General features: G+C 37.1%; 2 protein-coding genes and 4 pseudogenes across 6 annotated transcripts; 1 reads left to right on the top strand and 5 right to left on the bottom strand.

Moving 5' to 3' along the window:
* Positions 1–85: 85 nt before the first annotated feature.
* LOC147507051 (beta-galactosidase-like) lies at positions 86–5,336 on the bottom strand (annotated as a pseudogene). The gene is made up of 19 exons (XR_015217485.1): positions 5,289–5,336; positions 4,958–5,053; positions 4,744–4,855; positions 4,603–4,672; positions 4,412–4,512; positions 4,128–4,272; positions 3,936–4,023; positions 3,751–3,857; positions 3,573–3,657; positions 3,232–3,350; positions 2,971–3,135; positions 2,662–2,835; positions 2,466–2,575; positions 2,234–2,343; positions 2,014–2,124; positions 1,819–1,929; positions 1,493–1,698; positions 871–1,198; positions 86–577 (listed from the first exon to the last, which is right to left on the bottom strand). The product of XR_015217485.1 is annotated as a beta-galactosidase-like (transcript).
* Positions 5,337–5,439: 103 nt separating this feature from the next.
* LOC147507050 (putative magnesium transporter NIPA9) lies at positions 5,440–7,697 on the top strand (annotated as a pseudogene). Its single transcript, XR_015217484.1, has 5 exons — positions 5,440–5,517; positions 5,664–5,721; positions 5,861–5,985; positions 6,955–7,102; positions 7,182–7,697. The product of XR_015217484.1 is annotated as a putative magnesium transporter NIPA9 (transcript).
* A 632-nt stretch (positions 7,698–8,329) lies between these two features.
* On the bottom strand, positions 8,330–9,315 carry LOC147507049 (uncharacterized; annotated as a pseudogene). The gene has a single exon (XR_015217525.1). The product of XR_015217525.1 is annotated as an uncharacterized LOC147507049 (transcript).
* Positions 9,316–11,012: 1,697 nt separating this feature from the next.
* Positions 11,013–14,844, bottom strand: LOC147507048 (eukaryotic initiation factor 4A-13-like; annotated as a pseudogene). The gene is made up of 5 exons (XR_015217524.1): positions 14,681–14,844; positions 14,330–14,399; positions 14,128–14,234; positions 13,441–13,871; positions 11,013–12,055 (listed from the first exon to the last, which is right to left on the bottom strand). The product of XR_015217524.1 is annotated as a eukaryotic initiation factor 4A-13-like (transcript).
* A 144-nt stretch (positions 14,845–14,988) lies between these two features.
* LOC147507047 (SWI/SNF complex subunit SWI3B-like) lies at positions 14,989–18,861 on the bottom strand. The gene is made up of 6 exons (XM_086599771.1): positions 18,522–18,861; positions 18,009–18,415; positions 16,139–16,546; positions 15,853–16,003; positions 15,400–15,530; positions 14,989–15,302 (listed from the first exon to the last, which is right to left on the bottom strand). Exons 1-6 carry the CDS (start codon positions 18,661–18,663, stop codon positions 15,111–15,113), a joined length of 1,431 nt encoding a protein of 476 aa, XP_086455897.1. The 5' UTR covers positions 18,664–18,861; the 3' UTR covers positions 14,989–15,110.
* Positions 18,862–19,549: 688 nt separating this feature from the next.
* On the bottom strand, positions 19,550–21,543 carry LOC147507046 (uncharacterized protein ycf36-like). Its single transcript, XM_086599770.1, has 4 exons — positions 20,980–21,543; positions 20,836–20,864; positions 20,188–20,244; positions 19,550–19,900 (listed from the first exon to the last, which is right to left on the bottom strand). The coding sequence occupies exons 1-4, from the start codon at positions 21,449–21,451 to the stop codon at positions 19,682–19,684; spliced, it is 777 nt and encodes a 258-aa protein (XP_086455896.1). The 5' UTR covers positions 21,452–21,543; the 3' UTR covers positions 19,550–19,681.
* Between the last annotated feature and the right edge of the window lie 1,779 nt (positions 21,544–23,322).

Here is a 23,322-nt window from a genome sequence, read left to right as displayed (position 1 = left end):
AGTGTAAAACATTGGAACGGTCAGATATGTTCTACCTTGGAATAGAAATCCACTTGGTACTATTACTGTATAATAATCCACCATATAATGATTGATAAAAAGCCATTAATAAGGGGTCAACTGTGCTAGAAGGCTATTACACAAGTCTAATGATGCTAATCCACCATATAATGATTGATAAAAAGCTGTTAATAAGGGGGTCAACTGTACTAGAAGGCTATTACACAAGTCTAATGATGCATTTTCGAATCTAACATTTTATTACTATGTGATTCATTCGTCAATATGGGCTTTTAATTGGCCTAAGGATTTGTTGCAAATTACAACTTTGTATTTTCTCTGAAACACCTTTTTTTGTACAGATTATAAACAAACGCTTAAAACCTGTCTGTGTAGGTCAGTCTGTTTAGGAACCAAAAGGGTTAACTAATGATCTTTATTTGCTGCACTTTGGACAGTGACCAGATCAGCTGCAGATAGCCTCGACTGCAAGCTTCTTCATGAGACTGGGACAAGGATCTCCTCCAAACAACTCAGGAGCTGCAATTACAGAGCACCCTTGTTGTCCAATGCAATTCTGCCAGAGACGTGAATTTTTTGTGAAGAATGTTACGAGAAAAAAATGCAACTATCAAGAAAACGAGTTGAGCTGAACAGGTGACAAGTCTATAAAATTCTTTACATTACTCTGTATGAGAAATAAATTAGGATTAGTGTGTTCGAATTCGAGTAACAGACCATGCAAAAATAGCTGCAAACATGGATTTAGGCCATCCTAAGTAGACTTAGTCGGGTACTTGTTCGGCATAAATGTTGTGGTAAAAACAATCATAGTATCCATGATAAGTGGAATAAGAAAGTTCAATATACCTTAAAAGCATCATATGACTTGTGGGCATGACAGCTACCTTCCTTATAGCTTCCACATACTCCTAGTGGAGTTCCGTAGCTTGCAAACTTTATTGATGAGATATTCTCCCCTGGAGCACACCATAGGTGGGCAACTGGTCTCAAGGGTGCTTTTCCAGATGTGAGACTCAAATAACTCTTCAAATTTGGCTGCCAATCAAAAATTTCTGAACAAACACTATTTACGGTCTTTTTTAGCAAAGAGATCCCACTTGGGTCACCACCCATTTCTTCAAACACAACCAATAGGTTATCAGTAGGATTCAGCCATGAACGAGGAACATGATACCTGAGATAAAACGTTTTGAGTTAGGTTTAGAAGTTTCCTACTTGAATAATTAGGGTTAATTAGTATTACCCCCCACTAGATGAGCCAATTAGGATTTTCCCCCACAAAATGGGAAATTAGGGTCCTCCAAAAAAAACACAACACACAAGATCAGCCAATTGCCTTGGGGATCCTAATTGTATCTATTGGGGAATCCTAATTGGCTCATTTAGTGGGGGGTTAATACTAGTATACAATTTATATGGGTTTTTGAGAACCATTTGAATCGATTGTACTCGGAAAGCTCTTTCTCACCATCTTTGGGATGGTTCTCCACAATAACGCTGGCATTTTTTTGCACTGTATGTTCCAGCATAGTTGCAATCACCACAAGAACCATATGATTTGTATGCAGTCCAGTAGCGTCCAACGCTCTGTCCATTTATCCATACCTCACCTTTTGACATGCTACCCATATCTAAAGCCAATGGATCATTACCAGGTATTGCCTTAAAGCTGGTCTACAAGTGCCAAAGCGAAGAAGTGTTTTTTAAAAAAACATCAAAATTATAACTTGATACTCTATTCGCAAATTCAAAAGATTAATACATCGGTGGTATCTCTCAAGTCACAATCCTCACCTTGTACCATGTCAAGGGTTGCTTTTGAACCAATGAAGCTCCATCGACCCACTGAACTTTGTTAGCACCCTGGAGTGAGTAAAGGCCCATGTTTTCACCATCTAAACCAATCTGCATTGAAGAATACAAGGCTTATCCTCTTTCTTGGTGTCGTGATGAAGGAAGCTCAAAGAAGAGAATGGCAAGAAAGCAAACCTTATAAGACCATTTCTGCAATGTCAAGTCTCTCTTCCCCTCATTGAGGCCATTCAGCATAATGGGACCAAGAACCCCAACATTCCACGTCTCAAAATGTACACCAACATTCTATAACTCACTCATAAACATCAGTGTAGCCACAATCAGATTCTGATACATCTAAACACGAGCAGAGTAAAATATGGAACACATTGAACATATGTGATAGAGAACAAACCGCGAGACCAACAGCAACGCTTAATAGAGAAATCTTGTTAACCCCAGCTATAAGCTTCACTTTGCCACTAAATGTGAGCTTTGGGTTATCGGCACTCCCGTGTGCAGTGCCTGCCAAACAAAAAGTTACAAGATAACAAACAATCATGAAAGTACAGATAAGCATTTGTGATTGATGGTGATAGGAACTATTGTAACTTCGTGTTTGCATTTGCAAAAAATCATCTGTCTACCTGATAGTTGACCATTGATGAAAACATGCAAAGCATGACCTGCTGATTGCACTGTGAGCACAGGAGAGTTTCCATTTCTTAGGAACCCTTCATTCGGGTCTATTTTGACACTGAACGAAGAGGAGACTTTGGATTAGAGGTAAAGAAGACCAACTAAAACTGATAAAGTGAGAGTGTTGATGGGCGAACTACTCACTCTGTTGAGTACCACAAATAGTCTGAAGCATCTCTTGTAATATTAATCTGCTCCATCAACCCGGCCTTTGTAATTGATTTGTCATCATAGGGAGGCTGCTTGTTCGTTGTGTGACTTCCAAGGAAAATTTTGCAAAACTGGCGAGTACTTGGTCTGTGAGCTTTGAGAGCCAATCTGCACAGTAATTTGATGTTATGTGAGATATTTCAGTATTGATCGATCACCAAGTGATAACAAAATCTCTAATTGCTCAAGTGTGAATCTTAAAGAGAAATGTAAGGACCGACTTAGCTAGAGTCTGATCCTCACTTTTGCAGTGTTGAAAACAGGGTTCTTGCAGTCAGGAAGGATGTTGATGGACCATGGAGGCAAAGTATATTGCAATCCCCTAAAGGTCATTGTTGCATCAGATTTTAGGTCATAGTTCCCCAAGAATGCAGCACAACCTCCTGCCTGATAGTTGAAAACATGAGCCTGGAGAACAAAGAAGTGACGAGGATCAGTTGCACAACAGGGTTAAGCATTGAGATGGTTTGCAGAATAGAGTTAAGGATTGACGAAGAAATGAACCTCTTGTTGGTTCCCTAGTTTTGTGATAGTGGGTTCTGAATAAACTAGCGCAGGCTCACACATCTTTATCGCTTTATGGAGATCTCTCAAGTGGCCATATTTGGGTTCATTTAGTAATCCTAGAGATATTTTACAAACACAAAGTCAAACAACCTGAAAATAGTTTAGTTGAATTCATGTAATGATCCAGAATCTTCTGTCTCTTTCTTACTGTGTTGCTTGAATTGTTCGGAGTATTATATATGCTTCAGGAATAAGGTGATGGTAATAACTAATAAGACTACTAATCATAATATATTAGGAACCAGTGTCAAGATTTCCCAAGCTTGTTTATTAGTTACCAAATTCATCGATTGGAGCATCATAGTCATAGCTAGTGGCAATGAATCGCCCTGAAGTACGACCGAAATTTGTTCCTCCGTGGTACTGTAAAAGAAAATGGAGTAAGAGCCTAAGGTCCAACAGTCCAGGACAGCGTAAGTTGGATATTTAGTCTTTAAGCAAAAAACATAAGCCTACCATGTAGTAGTTCATGAATGATCCACCTTTCTGTATAAACTGTGCCACTGAATATGCTATGTCTTCAGCTGGTCGGTGAGGAACAGGAGTTCCCCACCCAGTATACCCGCCGACCAGACCAAAAAGAAGGATAAGTTGCTGGAGACAGTGGGCAGTTTTACTGCAACATATTCTGGAAACTTACCAGCCAGTCCAGTTTTCGGTCCACATGGTGGGCTTATTTGGTTTGTTAGAGAGAAACCAATCACAGTAAAAATCGTTGCAAGCGTTTATCTAGAACAAAACCATTACATACAAGTTAAGAAAAGGTGTCGATGAAGATTATGAAAATCTTTAAACAATATGAAAAGAAAGGGTAAGTGCGCAGAGGCGCATACAATGGGGTCAGGTGCATCGTCTTGCTTGCACATGACCCAGGGAACTCCCAAAGCCTAGACCCACAGCCAGATTTGCTGCCCATTTAGTATAGGCACGACCAGGAGCACCGATTTCGAACTCCACTGGTCCAAATTCGTTCTCTATCTGTGACTCACATTCAAACAAGAGATCCATCAGACTCTTTTTGGATTCTAAGTTTATTTGAATTAAAATGATATAAGTGGCAGTAACAAAATGACATTTCAAGAAACATATCCGAGAAAAGAAAAAATGATCCATGTACCTGCGGAAAGAATTATTGACCTCCCTGAATTTGGAACAAATTATCTGCCTTCATTAGGCTGACAATATGTTCTGTAAATCTTTGCATAGCAGCCTTCGTTTCTGCGACCATTTGAAAGAACATATGTAAGTCCATTGAACAAATTGAAATGAACATAAATAAACGGAGAAATAAGAAATCGAGTTAACAACCTTTGAAAGGCTCATTATCTGTTCTGAAACTGATTACCAGGAACATACTTGAGCCAGACAGGAAATCCTCTGCATTAAAAAGAACATATTATTAACTGAAAATCGAAAAAAACTTTGCGTTCGTAAATGAGTACGTAAATTCGAAGTTCCATTCTGCACAAACATAAGGGCCAATTCGAAGATGAACGTAAAGTCCTGCTTGATGTACCAACTTGACGAAGCGAACTAGATCATATCTTCCCTCGAAATAGTACTACTTTAACAGAAGAAGATCATTAAATCTTATTACCCATGCAAATTGAAAAATTTTGAAGTATTAAGAAAAAGGATGAAAACTGAAGCATTTTTTCATTACTTTGCCTTGGGAAGGTTCATGACCATTCCAGAAAAATAAGTCTGGATTACATCCAAAACCTCCATCTTTTGCCTTCTGAATAAGATCAGGCCACATCTGCAACAAATATTGTTTACCAAATAAATAATATGACTAAAATGAATGACATGCAAAAAGAGAGAAAAAATAAACCTAGGTAAGTTTGATCATATTTATCTTGTAGGTATCATATCCATGCACCATATGACATGAATAGTGTATACTTTTCCTTAAAAATCAACTGTATTGTGGAATCATTGGAATTGTAGAAGAGGTTTTCTATAAGTTGAAAGTTGCCATTCTTAATTGTTACCAATTTCGTAAAACATGAAGCAGTTTTGCAGAGTGTCGGGTGCTTCATAGTAAAAAAATAAATATATTGTTTTTTAATCTTTGAGGATATGGAAAGACCTAGTTTTAGTGTTTATTGAATCTTTGTGGTGTGATTACTAATAGTAAAACTGATGGAACTCTGGGTTTACAGGCCCCTACTTAGTGGATGGCTTCGCATCTACAGGCGTCAAAGGAGAGAACAAGAATTGGTAAGTTTCGTTTTCTGCTCCTCGGTTTGACAACAGATAGTTCTATGTGTTGATAAACTATATCCTTTCAATTTTATACATAGTTCAGTGGTGTTGTCTTTTTCTTTTGATTTTTCCATTGTGACTTTTTTCAACTATCCATGCAGATGCAATCTGAAGTTCTTGAGGAAATCATCTATGGCTTGGAGTCAGCATTCTATTCGGTGATTTACTATTTCCTTGCAGTATTATTCTTTTTATGTTTTTCAGGATAATGGTCCTGATCTACTAAAAATATGAATCCTTAAAAATGCAAAATTATGAAGGGCTTCTTATAGAACTAAATACCTCCAAGCAATTTGCAGGATGGCATCTGTGATATCTAAGATGGGGTTTGTTTTCTTAGAGCAAGGCTTCTCCTAAGATGCTGGTTCCTATTTGCATCTCTCAGCATATGTTGTAGTGGCACAGGATTTGTTTATCAGGTATGTTTATAGAAATTATCGTTTCAATTATCCAACTGAATGTATTTCACACATTGTTTTTCTCCTAATAGTATATAACTTCCTAGAGAAAAAGAAAATTTGGGATCATTGTTGAGATCACTTGAATACCCCCTGTTGCTAGATTGAGATCACTTAAACTTGTTAGCCACTTGATTATGTCTCACATCCAGAATATAGGAGATATCCAATATGAGTATTGGTGGCTTCTGTGCTGCAACTTTTAGCATGCCAATGCATTTTTATTCGTTCATATTGTGAATTCTGTTATGTTTTCACTCTCTTGAGCTTGTGACCTTGTGGATCTTATCTCAAGTTCTTTTCTTTTTCCCTGCATAGCTCCTTTGCTTTGTTCTTGAGAAAAACTGCTATTATCTTTCTTCAAAAAGAATTATTTAGTGTAGTAACCAACTACAAAATGTCTTTATTTAGTTTCAGTCAGTAAAAGAGGACAAGGGAAAAATGCTACTTACTGAAAATTAAAGCAACGATTTATTGAAAATACAGTGCTTTTAGCTTGACTTTGTAACCCAAGCATTCCAGTATGACTGTGTTTATTTAAAATGTGTGCAAACTGAGTGCATCTTTAAAACATCAACAACACAAGTCTAAGTCTTTAATTTCAGTCTTGTGCTTCCTGTCCCAGATTTGTTTATTTTCTCATTTTTTCCGTCTTCTATTTGTTCTTTCTTGATTCTTTGATGTTGTATAGATTAAAAATCCTTAGAACCAAAAAAAAAGGGTAGAACACTTTGAAAGTCATTCAATAGCACCCAGTCAGTTTGGAGATGAAAGCAAGTAGAGATATTGATCCTAAGATTATTTGCAGATTGCTCGCATATGTAATAGTCCATGTCTATGAAGCTTCCACCCAATATTCCTTGTTCAGTATGATTTCTGATGGTCTTTCCAGTACAGCTTCTTTCTTTCTGATCTGATCACTGCTTGTTGACAGACACGGGGTTAAAACATGGAAGGGCCATTGTGGTGTCCACTTGTGCTGCTGTTGCATCGATAGTGACTGGTGTACTTGCTGGAATGCTTTGCTCTAGGGGAACAATTACCTTCTTCTCCAGTTGGTCGTTTTGGCTCTTGCTTGGATGGTAATCCCTTAGATTTTCTAAAATGTCCTTTTTTCCTTTGCGAACATATTGAGATTTTTCCTTGCAAACTCATCTGTAGGCTATCCATCATTGTTGGAGTGGTTTTATTGGTTAGTTCAGCAAGGTTGTTACAACATCTTCCACGGCCAGCTAAACGATTCCTAAGTGGTGTTGAGAAGAATATCAGCCTCAGACGATCTGGGTCTATACGTTCTAGGGATTCAGACTCAAGCACGGTCATACAGGCATCGACATTGCATCACTTGATATCACATGTTAAAGAAAAGCCTTGAACCAATGCAGGACTGCGACATTATCTGAATTATGTTTCATTGTTTGCTGGAGTGTGTACATGTGGCAGAGCAATCAGTTTGATGCCATTGGAGGGCACCGATCTCATTTATTTACTTTTCTTTTTCTGGGGGAGGATTATCTCACCCTTTACATTTGACATATAGCAAATTAGTAAGTCAGGTTATTTGCTCAAATTCTTTAACTTGTACCGTTCTAGATATGGTGGTGTACAGGGGATTAGATGGAAAATGTGCCTTATTTTCATCTACACTGACTAATTGTCAATAGAATCATTCTGGTAGACCTGTTCTCTTTCGTTGGGTTATCTCACTAACAAGGTCAAAATCAAGTATGTATTTTCATATGCTTAAGTGGACTTGGAATGTTAGTAATTCCGGAAAATTATAACAGTTGAACTTGGGACTTGGGCGTTGCTACATGCCCATCGTGCTGCATATTGCAACTTTTTACTTCATTTTAAAGAGTTGTAATTTTTACACCAACATAGTATTGTATAGCTTTTATAAAAACTCCATTATGGCAGAATTTAAGCATGAGCTTGCTGATCGTCATTAGTTCTTATTGACGCATCAGCAATTCTTAAAAAATGATTACTGAGTGGCGGCTATTGAGGCGTTTTTTTTAATAGGATAGGGAGGACAACGTTGTGCCGATCGATGGCAACCGAAAGTGTGATCAGTGAATGATGCACCAAAAACAAAAGGTTATATTAAGAATGAATAAAGATATAAAACAAAAAGCTCCCCATTGCCTGAATTCGATGCCTATAATGGTCAATATCAAACAAAAATGAGATTATGGATACTGCAAATGCAGCTACATATCAAATTCAGACAATTTCAAGTATCTTACTGCCTAAATTTGGTTACTACCTTTCCTATAGATTAGGCTGGTTAGACTATAGAATATGAGTTCCTGAAAAGTATTCACTTAAAATTTGGAGTTAACATATGATTACTTCTTTACAATAATTCAGATAGAATAACTGGGACAGCAGACTGAAAATCACTGAATGTATCACTTTTAAAAGTCTACAATTGCTTTTGTAATGGCTCTTTGCTTGATTGAAACGCAAAGCCACTATGGTAATGGAAAGTAGTACTGATTGAGAATGAATAGGATTTGGTTGTGCAGTTTATTCAGGTAATGCGGACAGTGAAATCCCAAGATAATAATACTCCAAGGTCAAATAACAATATGGACAAATCCAAGGTCTTGAAAAAACTGCAACCAGCATATAGCTTAAGATGTGACAAACTCTTGATCCATGAAACTGCTAAAAGAAGAAAAAACACCCAAGGACACATGTATGTATGCAAAAGCCAAGTACAAGCCAGAATAACCAAAGAAGAAAGAAATGGAGATAAATTAAGCACCATCGATGCTTTAAGGCCATAAATCACCTCCATCCATAGACAGCCTGTGTGTATCTATCCTCCAAGCCCTAAAACTTTTCCTGAAAGAACCTTTCATCTTGCCTTCAACAGCATAAACCTTGTAACTAGCAACCCTTTTCTTCCTTTGTATCTCAGGATCATTGAAACTCCAATTTTTAGAAGATGACCCACCACCCTTACCTTTCTTAAACTTCATCTCTCTGTTATCCATCTGAACTTGTGGCATAGAAGATGCATAAGAAGTACTGTAACTTCTAAAATCATGCACACCGTGAGAAGTTGTATAACTCTCTATCTGCATCTTATCATCACCACATGACTTGGATCTAAAATCTTCCATGACTAGTATTTATCTTGCAAGACTTGTTGGGACAAAAGAGAAAAGAGTAAAGAGAAAAGAGGTTGGCTTTTCTGTAGGGCTGTATTACAGTTTGTGAATTAAAAGGAAAGTGGTGCATATTTAATGATTCCTTGTATGGTTTTGGTGTGGCATTTAGCATATTTTGATGACTGGTGGTTAACTCTCATCAGGTGGCTAAGTGTCATTTTAGTTTGACTAAACGGTTGCGTTAAACTCTGTGCCTTAAGTCAAACAAGAAGGCAATCGATGTATATGGGAAATAAAATGGTTACCTTACATTTTAAAAACTCATCGCCTTTGAACTTGATACGCGTAATACCATCGACTGGTCAACCAAATTTTTGCTGCCGACTTATTTAGTACCGTCGACTGGTCAACCAAATTTTTGCAGCCGACTTATTAGTGTCTGTCTTACTGGTGAAATCAAAATGAAATAAAGTAACCAGTATAAGAAGTTGAGAACTAACGTTTAATTATTGTTAACTTATCATTATTAACGCTAATGATTTCCTGTTCTAAGTTACTCACACCAATAAATTTAGGGAAGAGGAAAAAACTGAGCAGATTAGCAAAACATTGGCTAACCATTAGAGTTAAGAGGTGTCTATCTTTGCCAAATAACTCTGAAAATTTGCAAAAACTAGTGTTGATTAGATATCTTTTTCCATCCATCCACCAAACTTACCAAGCAGTAATACAATCGAATGCAACAAAGAATTTCTTCATTAAAGATTAAATAATAGTCTAGCTGATGTGGTTGTAATGTGGTCCGTCAATACCCCGTACTTGTACATAAGAAAATCTGTTAAGCTTGGTGATAACTTTTTGTACTTTGGTCATTTTAAATAGTAGGAATGGGTCTAACACGAACCAATCCATGCACTGGACATAAACAATACTTCCCAATTAGCAGAAGACTGCCATCATAGATGTCATCATACCAAAAATTGAATAAACAATACAAATCAGACCTAGTCCATACAACTCTAATACGAATTTTCATACCTCCAAAAGTTTAATTCCTTTTTCCAAACTATTTTCCACTATTACAGTTTCTTACATGAAAAAAGCAGCCACTGTTTACATCAGCAAACACGAGGTATGTCACAATAACCTAGACTTATCTTTATTTGCAGGCTTTCTACTGTTGGTATGGATCAGAAATAGACCACACTACAGTATTTTGCCAATGCTAACTTGCAGTGGGTAACTTAGAGCAAGCTACAGTGTGTTATGCTTTCAAGGACTTGATAGCAATATCTAAATTACTATCAATCAGAACTATTATATTACGCCCACCCATTGGTGACCCAAGAACCAAAACCCCTACAGTTTACTTGCACATAAAAGCTGGCATTTCCATCAACATTTTCATATTATAATTTCATAACTCAAGTTAACAATAGTTCAACTGCTAAGCAGTTGCCACTTGCCAACTAATCTAATTCAAAATCTAGATCACTGCAAAAACACTTGTTAAACCAGTACCACATAACATTCTAATGCACAAACCCTACGGAGGTAATACCTCTTGGCTTAGTAATACATTTAACAGCCCAACATCTGATAACGAACTGCTTATCATTAAGAACAAAAGAGTTCTTTTTAATCAGAATCACAATCAACATAAACGATAAAAACTATGTTACATGGACATGCCATATTTCTAAAATAATCTATGTTGGATACGTATCGACGTGTCCGTGTCAGAAACGCATAGTGTGTGATATTCCTCTGCTTTTGATATTTCGCCGTGTCAGACACTCCGTATCCGTGTCCAATATAGACACGCGTATCTGTGTCAATGCAACTTAGGATAAAAAAGAATCTCACTGAATGATCAGCTAAAAAAAGCTTAAATTTCAGCGCATAACACTTCATCAGATTCTACATACGGTTCAGTTCCCTCACCATTTAAAAAAAAAGAAAAGAAAAATATTCGAACCTCAAAGGGGGGGTAAAAAGGAATAAATCCACCAGACCACATCCCCTTATAAATAGTATGAAAGCTTAAAAATACATAACTCCAACTTACGACAAAATCTGCAAACATGGATGCCACACAGCGAAAATGGACAACCACCCCATTGCAAATAAAGACCAACAACACTCAAAAAAGTCAGGTACTTATGACACTAAATTAGGACAAGAAATCTATATAAACGACATAAATAGTGCTAACAAATTCCATACCCATTACCCATTACCTCAACAATACCAAGGAAAAGCTGATTAGAGGAGATCAGCCATTACTAGATGGAAGCTCCTCAATGACCACATTATAGAACTTCTGGATGTCAAAAAGCATTCTTTTTTTCGCCACGAGTCACAAAGTTTATCGCCACACCTTTTCTCCCAAAACGCCCACTACGACAATTTCACAATGCAGATAGATAGTTCTCTGGCTGTGTAGGTAGATCATAGTTGATGACCAGAGAAACCTGTTGCACATCAATACCACGGGCCAAGAGGTCAGTGGTAATGAGCACACGAGGACCCAGAACGAAATTCCCGCGATAATGATATCCCTGGTATTCTGGTCCATATCTCCATGAGTGGCAGAAACTGTGTGATCACGACCCCTCATCTTGTCGGTCAACCAATCAACCTTTAAGGCCGAGTATTATTCACAAAGATGACACTCTGGGTGATGGCCAAAGTCTCATATAGATCACAGAGTGTCTCCAGCTTCCATTCTTCCTTTTCAACGTTAACATAAAATTGCTTAATACCCTCAAGGGTCAACTCATCACGCTTAACCAAGATTCTGACAGGTTTGTTCATGAATTTCCTTGTGATCTCAAGGGCTTCAGGTGGCATGGTTGCAGAAAACACCCCAACCTGAACTTTGGAGGGAAGAAGCTGGAAAATATCATAGATCTGCAGTAAAAAGTATACATATAAGAATGAGAAGTTAATAGAAAGAAAAAGATGTACACTACTGAGGTGTTTATATTCTATATTTAAGTAGCAAATAACTGTTAGTTATAGATGCAGAAACAACTAAAGAGAATAAAATATTTAAAAAAGACGTCTAAAAAATTATAGATGTACAAAGAACAAACGAGAAATATTTTTAATCGAAAACTTCTAATGTTGCCTCGTGCACAAACCATAACATTTGCAGATGAATGAATTAAAAGTACATTCAAATGAAACCCTCATGCACAAACCATAACATTTGCAGATAAATGAATTAAAAGTACACTCAAATGAAACCCGCATGCACAAACCATAGCATTTGCAGATGAATGAATTATGAGTACATTCAAATGAAACCCGCATGCACAAACCATAGCATTTGCAGATGAATGAATTATGAGTACATTCAAATGAAACCTCATGAATGAATTTGCAGATGAATGAATTATGAGTACATTCAAATGAAACAAGTAACCAGAAAACATTTCCATGTGTTCAAAAAGTTGCAAGTAACAATCAGACAAAAACAAGAACAGTATCTAGGATCAGCTAAACAATGTGTGCCTTGCAAAACCATGAATATTTTGTTTGTAATGATCTATTTACTTATTAGCTACAATCACCAAGCAAAAAACACAACTAAAACCCTACACATACAGTTACACACTGATATGGCACAAGTGAATTGAAACATGAACAGTACACTTAAGTATAGTAGTAAAAGTTTACTAACTGAATTTTAGTACAGTCAGTAATATAACAGAGAAAAGAAACAATAAATTTTGTAGTTATAGACAGTCACAAGAGGGGACTCCACACTGTCAAATTTGTCCTATGCTTCACTATCTGTTATAATAACAAAAAGGATGATAAACTCTGCATTACTGAAAACAAATGACAAATGACCCAGTTCTTCTTCTCGCCCAGTCACCAAACTATAGACAATGATCCGGTACCATGGTCATTAGGAGATTTTTTTCCCCCACTTTGATACAAAAGCTTACAGAATTTCACTAACAAGGGTGCATCCAATTATAAACAGGACCTAAAAGCCAGAAACCAAAATTCAAAAGAACTCCTTTAAGACAATTATGCTCTTTGCTAGTACACCATGTATTCCAAATGTTAGACAAGATATCCCAATTTCCTACCCAATCACTAAAAAATTCCCCATAATTAGCAATACATACAGTTCATCTAAATGATCATATTCATGTTCCCTCTCAATGACAGGTTGATTATTATATGTGCCAAATGTAAACCCTAAATTTTTTTGAAGAGCGTTGACAAAATTATAATTAATGATAACATACACAAAGAGTCCAAGGGATAAAAGGAATGACCTGATCCTTAAAACCTCTGGAGAGCATTTCATCAGCCTCATCCAGTACAAACATCTTGATGCTATCAGGGCGGAGGGAGCCCCTTCGCAACATGTCAAAGACACGACCAGGTGTGCCAACAACAACGTGAACCCCAGCTGAAAGAATGCGTTGATCCTCATGAACACTAGTTCCACCCACACAAGCATGAACTTTAACACCAAGATAATCACCAAGTGCCCGCATAACCTTCTCAATTTGTTGAGCGAGCTCTCTAGTTGGAGCAAGGACCAAAGCCTGACATTCAACCAGGTTATAATCAAGCTGCTGCAAAATTCCAGAACAGAAAGTAGCAGTCTTTCCTGTTCCAGACTGTGCTTGTTGGATCACATCAAGCCCCTTGCAGAAGGGTACAATCCCCCTTTGCTGAATAGCAGAGGGCTTCTCAAAACCTACAAAAACAAAAACAAAAGTAAATCACATGGAACCAAGAGCTACTCAGGATGCAGTACAATATGCAAAACACAACAGATAATCCAACACAATGAGAGCAGGCAGCTTATGCAACACATACCGCCAAATAATCATTCAGTAAAAAACCCAACAAACTCGATTTCCCTTGTAAATTCAACCAGTACCCAGCTAAAAAAAATTTATTCGAATATCTCACATGCTTATGAAAAACTGAAAGACGCAACTGATACTTACCATAAGCATAAATTCCCCTGAGAAGGTTCTCTTGCAAATTCATTGCATCAAAACTTTCATAAACCTCGTCATACGAAGTGAAGAAAGTTTCCCCGTCAGCACTGAGTCTGCACACATCCAATCAAAAACCCAAAAATACAATATCAAATTCCACATCCAATAATAAAAACTCAAATATATAAATAAATCCAGTAAAACATACAAATCATTCATCTTCGAATCATACTGACGACCATCGAACTGAGATCCTTCTGCTGCTAATCCTGCCATATCTACACAACAACAATCGATTATTTGTAAATCACCAAATAAAATAAAATAGATCTAAATCTTTTCAATTAGATTACAAAACATAAAACCTTAAAGTAAAACACGTGCTTTAAACCAACAGATTTCAACAAAGTTTCAATCTTTTTATCAAAATTTAATCTAAAACGCAATCCAATCATCGATCTACAAAACTCTACCACAAATCGAATAAAAAAAAACCCATATATTAATATAAAACAAAAAATTCATCTATACAAACAAAACAGAAGAAGAAAAAAGGTACCTGCTGTGATGAGATTGAAGAAAAGTTTGTGAAAAACGAGAGAGAGAGAGAAAAAAGTTTATGAAAAGAGAGAGTTTTTAGGGTTTTCCTCAAAACTCCTGTTTTTGCTGTTGGAGTTTGAAGGAACGAATAATGAGGAATGGGAAAAAGTATACAAAACTCTCGCTATAATAGTGTTTTCCCACTAGGGTTCCCCCACTTATTGGGTCGGGTTTTCTATTTTGGGTGTCTCAATGGGCTTTTTTACCCATGCTAAGCCCAGGCCCATCAAATCTTTGTTAGTGACAACGTTAAATATTAGTTGAGAGTTGAGACACGTGCGTTGCATTGCATTAATTTAACGACCATAGATTCTGTTGGAAAGTACATTAAAACTAATAAGTAAATTGTCATGTAAAGTACATCTTTGGAATCTTTGGAATCTTTGTTATTAAGAAGAGTCTTCAGGTTTGGAACTGTTGGTACTGTCCCCTGATGAGGGCAAGCGTGTGGGTCTTTTGAAAAGAAGAGATAGTTCATCAGCAAAAAGGAGATTCTTCATGAGTTGTAATTGTTCCCATTCTTTCTCCACCTGCAGTTCAATTTCTTCAAATTGAAATATTTTATCCTGAAGATCCTTCATCTGCAACATTTATTAGGACAATAGCAAGAGAGTTAGGAATAAAGGCAATGTTTCGAAAAAATCCTGAGATAATAAAAGGTTTTATAAATATAAGCACCTGAACTCCTAGAATGTCTGTGATGGATCTCTGGATATCTTGCTCTTCCTTCTGGATTTGCTCCTGTGCTTCTGCAACAGCCTCTACCAATCTATTCATATCATCACTCCCATTGGCACCAGAAGCTGATTCTGAATCAGAAGAAAGACCATAAGTTTCTAGAAGTACAAGTGACCATGTTTCTTAGATCCAAGTATAGTTGGTGTCGCATAGAAATAAGGTGGGAAAATCGTGTGGATCCTGTTTCTACACAAGCGCGCACTCATACATTGTGGAGAAACAGAATCCACGTGATCTTTTCCACGATGTTAAAATTTTGTTAAAAGAGATAAATGAATTTTGTACGTCTGTCCTTAAATATGACCGTGGTCCTGTGACATCCGAGATTGTGTTCGGAAAACTATTTTAATTTGTTTAATGATGTTTCCAATAAGTATAGTTGGTTACCCGTACCATAGTGATCTCGTTTCTCAGGGAGAGAATTGGAACGTCTTTCTATACGTCTTTGGTCAGTGGGAAGGTTAGTATCAGACAGAGCTCCCACAGCAGCTCGAGCTGCAGCTTCAGCAACCCCAGAGCCTACCATAGCTGATAAGAAAGCAACCTGAGAAATACCAAAATCTTTTCAGAATCAGCTAGAGTTTCAAGATATTTACTACAACATAGTGAAAACAAAAAAAAATTACGGTAGGTTCAACTAGAGAGCTATTACAAAATAGTGCATGGATCAAGTCCATACCTGAGCCATAATTGGGTTGCTTGTGTCAGAGAATGGAGTCAGACGCGTTTTCTTTGCTGGAGATGATGAGATAGAATTATCTTCTCCAGTTTCAGCCTCAGAGGGAGTCCTTGTCTGCTGATACTCGACAACTGCCAGAGAGTCTGGACGGCTAATAAATTGTTCCGCAAATGGAAGCTTAACGAAGCGAGCAACACATTCTTTCTCAGTTCTGCCACCCACATGCTCCGCAACTTTCTTCCAATCATCACCATAATGCGTAACTGCTTCAAGAAGGTTCAGTGTCTCTTTATCTGTCCATTCTGACATATTTTGTTCGCTGATCTCCACCCTCCTGAAGTCATTATTACTTGGGCCTATTCGGTACTGGCCACGAACAAAACACCTCGCACAGAGCGTCTGGTCAAGCTGACAATAACAAAAAGATAGAATTCAGTAGTTGCAACTGACAACACATTTTCTACGTTTCAGCATACTAAAAGAAATTCTAAGCAGAAGACACAAAAAATGTAGTACCAGCAAAATACTCAAAGACCAAACTTAGTTACACAGGATACGTTTACACCATACATGATGATACCACACAGGTTCTAGGACAGAGATATTCTATCTACCCAATCCCAATTATGAATCATTCTGATCTAATCGCAGCTGCCCGATGTTGTCTTGAAAGCATCTACAGGACCCAAATTATCAATAAAATCTGGGAAGGAAGAACAACACGAAACTAATACAAGTCCTTATTCTTAAAGAATCTTACATAAAAAAATGAATAAAGTATCAGTGGTGTACCTCTGTCAAGTGTCAACCACAAAGAGATTACAAACTTTTCATAGGAATGTGCTAATGCAGGGGTCAATGACCTCCCAAGTGCTGATTTCTTCAATTAGATATTATGTGCTGCAGATGCCACTAGTTACCGGGGGGGGGGAGGCATTCCTGGTGATAAGACATAATTTAGAAATCTCAGTCAAAAACCTAGTTATGGGATTATAGCAACATATTCCTGTATAGCCTTTGCTTGTTTCCATGCAAATTTGGCAACAGTTTCTGTTTAAAATAGAGCTAAAAGTTAGGTGATTCCAAGGGTTAGTTTTTCTTGAACTCTGGGTAGGTGATTCCACCATGAAATTTTCTTTCAAAGAGGCTCACATAATTACAGCTGAAAACACACGCAGCAACAGCATGATTATATTTGCATCTCCTTTGGTAGAGGTATTTGTGGAAGGACCACCTACCACGCCAACTGAAGCCTAGAATCATCTTACTTCCAACTCTATTCTACTTTTGCTAGACTTATAGGGATACCGTGCACTGCACAATGTTCGTAAACGTATAAGGTCAAATGAATTCTTCTCTCAAACAGTTAGGAGATTCCACGTCAACAGATGATTTCATATGCCAAGTAGCCATAAATTTGTCCAGTGAAATCTATCCTCAGTGTTTTTGACAAACAAAGTTTTTATTAGGGTTGTGTCTGAATTGCATTGTGTGTAAACAGCATTAACAAAGCATAACCCCCCCTCACCAACATCCTACTATCATCATGGAAAAGCAATCTAATAGAGTATTCATAGCATTCCCTTGTTTACATGTTTATCTTGACAATGTATAGTCCCAAACACGCAACATCAAATTCATGAGTTCTTCGACCAGGACGCATATAACTTTCACCAATTGTTATGATAAGTATTAGAATTGAAATGTAACGGGAAGACTTTGTTATTAACACAATCACACACAAAGAAAATAAATAAGTGTAAAATGAAGATGAAATAATAGGACAACTAAAGATCGAAAAAAGAAAATGTACAAGTACAGTACTTCAAAGCATAAACATTGTAAAAGCCAAATATAGACAATAAATTACCTTATCAGAAACGAAGCAAGCAATGCTGCAAACAGTCTTGCATAAACTGCAAAATCTCTTCGATGTCTCTTTCTTTGACAACAAAGAACTATCTCCAAAATCACCACTCAATTTATTCTCTTTATCATCCAACTTTGAATGTGACTTCTGCACTGCCCCAGTATAATTAATCAAACCCCAACCCTCAAGAAAATCAAAAACCCTTCGCGTCGACCCAACATCCCCAACAAGCACTTTCCTAACTTGGGTAAATGTAATTTTCCTTGAAGGGTGTTTTCTAAACAATTTGATTATTGAATTCCTAATGTACATATAAACTTTAGGATTCTTCAAAGGCAACCTTCCCTCGAAAAACTCAGGTAATGAACGTCTCTCGCATTCGTGTACTTTATCCCATGAAAACCATCCTAACACAAGATATAAAACAATACTAAGTACATAATTACTACAAAAAAATAGATAAAGATTATAACTTTATGGTCTAATTACCAAAATTTTAAAATGAGGTCTTACTTGAATGACTGGGAATGGTGATGACATCATTGCTCGAATCCTGCAGCTTAGAATCTGATGAATTGGCTGTTTCCTTGTTTTTATTAGTTGGTAAAACTGGGGTTGGGGTAACTTGTTCTTTGATTGGCGACACTGTTGCCATGTTAGTGATATCAGTTGTGCAGTGCAGTAGAATACCGTTGCTGCTTATCAAACATTCAAAACCTTAACTTCGTTTTGGAGAAATATTTTTTCTTTTCGTGCGTATTTTCGAGTAACGACCTTTTTTTTTTAATCCACCGCCTAATATTTTGAGGGCACCCAAAAATATTATGTCTCGGACTTGGACTATTTGTATTAGGTTGGGCTGAAAGCCCAACTAAAATCTGGACTCGAATAGGGGTCACAGTTGTGGGTATCTCCAACGAGGGTGTAAACCGTATAGAGTGTAAAGTTTACATTCCAAATGTCAAAAAACTCTTTCTAATGGGAGTTGTCAAAAAAAAATTTTCAATAGGGATGGTGTAACGTAGGTAATAGAGTATTAGTTGATAAATGAGGTGGGGAATTTCTCATCTCGTTATCAGTTGGTAAATAGCTCGGCCGATACTTTAACCAATGTCCAAACAAAAAAAAAATTCAAACGTCACTTTAAGTAAAGTCCTTTTCTAATTCTAAAGTATTTTTTTTTTAACTCGGGTGACGTCCCAATTTAAATTAAAGAGAGACGTCACTTTAAGTGACGTTCGATTTTAAAATCCATTTTTTTACACTTTTCCATTAAAGAATATAGAGTGTGGATATTTATAGACTATACAATAATATGTAATTAGAGTTGTAAAATCCTAATGGCACCTACGTGGAGCCAAGATGAAGATATAATTTTACACCCCCATTGGAGATGCCCTTAAGAGTCGAAACATTCCGATCCGACTGCTTCAAGTTATTTTGTTTGCACATTAGACAACGTGCGTTGCCACTTGCCAGTATGACATAATCTGCCACATTTTGCTGATATATGGTGTTGAGTAAATATATGGATCGAGCAGTTGAAAGCCTGAAACGCAAGGTATATTTTTTTTTTGGGAAAAAAAACGCAAGGTATATGGTATATATACTATATACACTATTTTGAATTATACACTGTACAAGAGTTGATCATGACTACATGCATTTTAGTATTACTGCGGACTAGGTTCGCCACAAAAATCATCTGGCTCAAATAATCTGGCAGAATCATCCTTATATACTCCAACAACAGACCTTCCTCCCGGTTCCTGTGATGAAAAGTATGAAACCTTTTGGCTGCCTTCTATGTTAACAAGAAGGAAGATGCATACAGCTAAGGACGTCGCCAGTCCTACTAGTGTTAACTTTAATCTGCTAAGTACAGGTTTAACCTGAATGAGAGAAACAAATAATGTCACACTATAATCAGGCGAATTCATAAGATCAATTGTTGAAAACGTGGTCATGCATGTCACTGTATCATGCTCTCATTGGTTTTTTGACAAGCTTATTAGGTGAATATATATATATATGATACAGGTCCACCTGACTCTAATATGAAAAGGCAAAGATAGGTCAACTGATGTACACAAACCACAATTCTGTATATCAATCTCAAGTTACTAATAACCTAATGCATGGTTGGTAGCAGTAGATCACAAAATCTAAAGAAACTCACTGAATATGAACCGAGAAGACGATCTCTAGCTAAAACTTGAGCACTCTTTATCCATACCTGTTAAATAGAAAAAACTTGAGTATAGGAAGTAGTAATTCTTGAACACCAACGCAGTTTGTTTAAAAATATAAATCTTAGCAAGCTAGTTCTGTTTTCCCTATTGTTTACGCGAAAACTTGTTCTCTTAAAATGCAACATTTTCTTTATACACCCATATAAAATGTGGCATCCAACAGGAGGGAGGGAAAGAAAAAAATATATATATAAAGCTTCATTATCCAACACTCAATGGCGATCACTATGATGGAGCTTTCTGCTCCTGAAGGAGGCAAGGAATAGTATACAAAAGCCAAGCAAAGGGTGGACACTGGATACAATTATAATTCGACGTGGGGCGAAGTAAGCTGCACCATATTATAATCATAACTGAATGCAGAAATTATACTACAGCATGTATCAAAAATTGGCAAAAGGCCAGGTGAGTTGGATTTCAGTCAATATATGTGGAGAAAATGTAGATAAAAAGCATTGGAAACATTAAAAAATAAATTATACCCTTGTAATTTGTAAATTAAAAGATTGCTTGTATAATTGATCGAATACCAAATATAAGGATATAAAGGAAGGGATACCAAGGAGTTAGTTTACCTGGCCGTCATACCATCCTGTTTCCTCATCTGCAAAAAACAAATTAAACAGAAAATTCCACAATGTTTAGTAACACTAGTCACTCAGTTCACCAATCAGCAATTCACACTAAGAACAACGTAAAAAGAATTTGATGAAGGTTACATTCAACTGTGGCGCTAAGAAGACGATTCCCTACATAAGCCCAACCAAGGTACATACGGAGTACTGCTAAAGTTACAACAAATAATCCACTTGACAAAGCTCCAATACCACACTTAAGAGGTTGAGATTCAGGATTCACTACACCAAACCAAGCAACAGGAAGACCGATGAAAAAAGCAAATGATGCACCAGTGGCGATAAGACGAATGGAATACTCGACCAAGTCATCAGTAACTGCCCAGGAAAATGGGAAAGAACTGGAAAGACTTTGGTATTCATTTATAGGTTGTTGATCAAATGGAACAGGGCACTCTGCTTCAGGTGGTCTAAAGGATGATGATTTAGATGAAAGTATGATGGTATGTTTGTGTTGGAGATTTGGAAGTGTAGTTTGTTTGTTGATGGATATTGGATTGTGAAGGAAGATAGTTTTAAGGGGTGGTTTTGGTGAGAGGATAGAGAGTGTGGCCATGGCAATTGGATTGGATCTTGTGGCCTAAGCTATTCTTCCCTCCAATGAGGTAAGAGTTAGGAAAGCATATGTTTGTGGTTCTTGTTCTACAATGAAAGAGGACTAGAGTTCTTTGTTCCTGTCCTGGGACCAGAAACTTGCTTCACCTTCATGGAATTGTGCAAGACTGTCAAAGCCTCAAGAACTTAAGTTACTGTATTAAGGTCTAAGATACTGTATTAAGGAACTTACTAACATGCAATTTCACACATACCATCAGCATCCGCTAGCCTTGCATTACACGCCATGTTATGGAAGCTCCTTTACTTAAGTTTATACACCTCACGGCTCTCGCTATCAGACCTACATCATCCACATAATCAAGTTTAAACACGACGAAACATTGTTGTTGCTATTACCATTAGTTATTGATGCTTCTCAGTTCTACATCAAATACCTAGCAATACCAAAAATTTCAAGGGTCAGTGGAAGTTGGCATCACAATTCACAACTACTCAACTTACGTTACTCGATCAAGCCATTTTAGATTAACAAGTAAGAACGGAATTTTGTTTAACAGATCATGAATATGTGACACCCATTTTTGTATGATCAGTACAATAATCAAGTGAACAGAGCAAACATTTTGGACCGAGAGAGGGTTATGTGGACAAAAAGTCATTTGGTTGGTTTCTGTCTGTCTGTCATTATTCCTCGTCTCTTCTCTTCGTCCCTCTCCCTCTCTCACTCTACGCCCTCTCAATCTCTCCCTCTCCCCTCTCCCTCTCCCCACTCCCCCACTGGCATAGCAGTATACTAGTATAATATATATCTCCTTCAGAAGTGACTTGTGACTTGTTATCAGTAACTTGACTTAATTAACGAGCATTCAATATCTTAAACACAAGAGATCAACAACCATATTATATGAAGCCTATAAATGTAACACGAGCGAATATTCTTGACCGAGGGAGGGTTATGTGGACAAAAAGTCATTTGGTTGGTTTCTGTCTGTCTATCCTCATTCCTTGTCTCTTCTCCCTCTCCCTCTCCATAATGGGTATCTTGGGATAGCGGTATGCCAAGATATCTTATCTATCTATCTAATAAAACATAACGGTGTGGGCCCCCCACACATACCTAAAAACCACTAGATCTAAATTATGACTTGGCAAATCTAAAAGATGGTGGAGTGTGTGCTGTGTAATTGTGTGTACCTAGAGTATTTGATCATTTTCTGTTTTAATTTGTTGGTGGGGCAACCCTAATTTGTGTCATGTATATCTCCCTATAAAAAACAGTCTTGTGACTTGGTGCCCAAATATTTAGTATAATAAAAGCAATGGTGTAAGATGGGCTTGGGAGTCCAAATGGGTCATTATCGTTTTTTTAAAAGTTGTGGCATCACCCAGGGTTTTGGAGAGTTTATGTAATTTTGTTAAAATTTAATTAATAAAAGGGATCCATCTTCAAAATCAACTAAAAGTCAACAATTTTGTCATCTATAAATTGTTCAAATTTCTATAAAGATGGCCTCCCGATTGATTTGAGCTTATAGATAATGGGTAATTAGGATGGAATTCTTTCGGAATAAATTGAGTTATTTTATTTGTCTTGCGATAATATTTTTCTTTAAGATGTAACTGCGACAAAAGCGGGATGAGTTGTCCAAATTTCTTTCTCTCTTTCTTTCTCGTTAGAGATACTGGGCATACCCTAGTACTAGTATAATATATATCTCCTATAGAAGTGACTTGTGACTTGGTGCCCGCCCCTTCAAAGTACAAATTAGAGGTAAGATGGGCTTGGGAGTGTCAACGGGCCCGCCCATTCAGAATTTTTTTTTCTTAATGTTAGGGCATCACCAATAGGGCCTGGATACGGGCAGTTTT

The sequence above is a fragment of the Coptis chinensis genome, chromosome 3 (genome assembly GCF_015680905.1).
Source record: "Coptis chinensis isolate HL-2020 chromosome 3, ASM1568090v1, whole genome shotgun sequence".
In the NCBI taxonomy this organism is placed as follows: Eukaryota; Viridiplantae; Streptophyta; class Magnoliopsida; order Ranunculales; family Ranunculaceae; genus Coptis; species Coptis chinensis.
Note: the sequence above shows the minus strand (reverse complement) of the source record. Positions and strands in the feature narration are given on the sequence as shown.

What these genes read in the sequence shown, in the direction of transcription:
- LOC147507047 (XM_086599771.1), bottom strand. Translation starts at nt 18,663, where the DNA reads ATGGCAACAGTGTCGCCAATCAAAGAACAAGTTACCCCAACCCCAGTT. An exon ending in TGAGAAACGAGATCACTATG is followed by an intron (nt 15,531 to 15,852) that starts GTACGGGTAACC and finishes CTTCTGATTCAG; the next exon opens with AATCAGCTTCTGGTGCCAAT. An exon ending in CAGACATTCTAGGAGTTCAG is followed by an intron (nt 15,303 to 15,399) that starts GTGCTTATATTT and finishes TAAATGTTGCAG; the next exon opens with ATGAAGGATCTTCAGGATAA.
- LOC147507046 (XM_086599770.1), bottom strand. Translation starts at nt 21,451, where the DNA reads ATGGCCACACTCTCTATCCTCTCACCAAAACCACCCCTTAAAACTATC. An exon ending in TCTTAGCGCCACAGTTGAAT is followed by an intron (nt 20,865 to 20,979) that starts GTAACCTTCATC and finishes TGTTTTTTGCAG; the next exon opens with ATGAGGAAACAGGATGGTAT. An exon ending in GTCTTCTCGGTTCATATTCA is followed by an intron (nt 19,901 to 20,187) that starts GTGAGTTTCTTT and finishes TCTCTCATTCAG; the next exon opens with GTTAAACCTGTACTTAGCAG.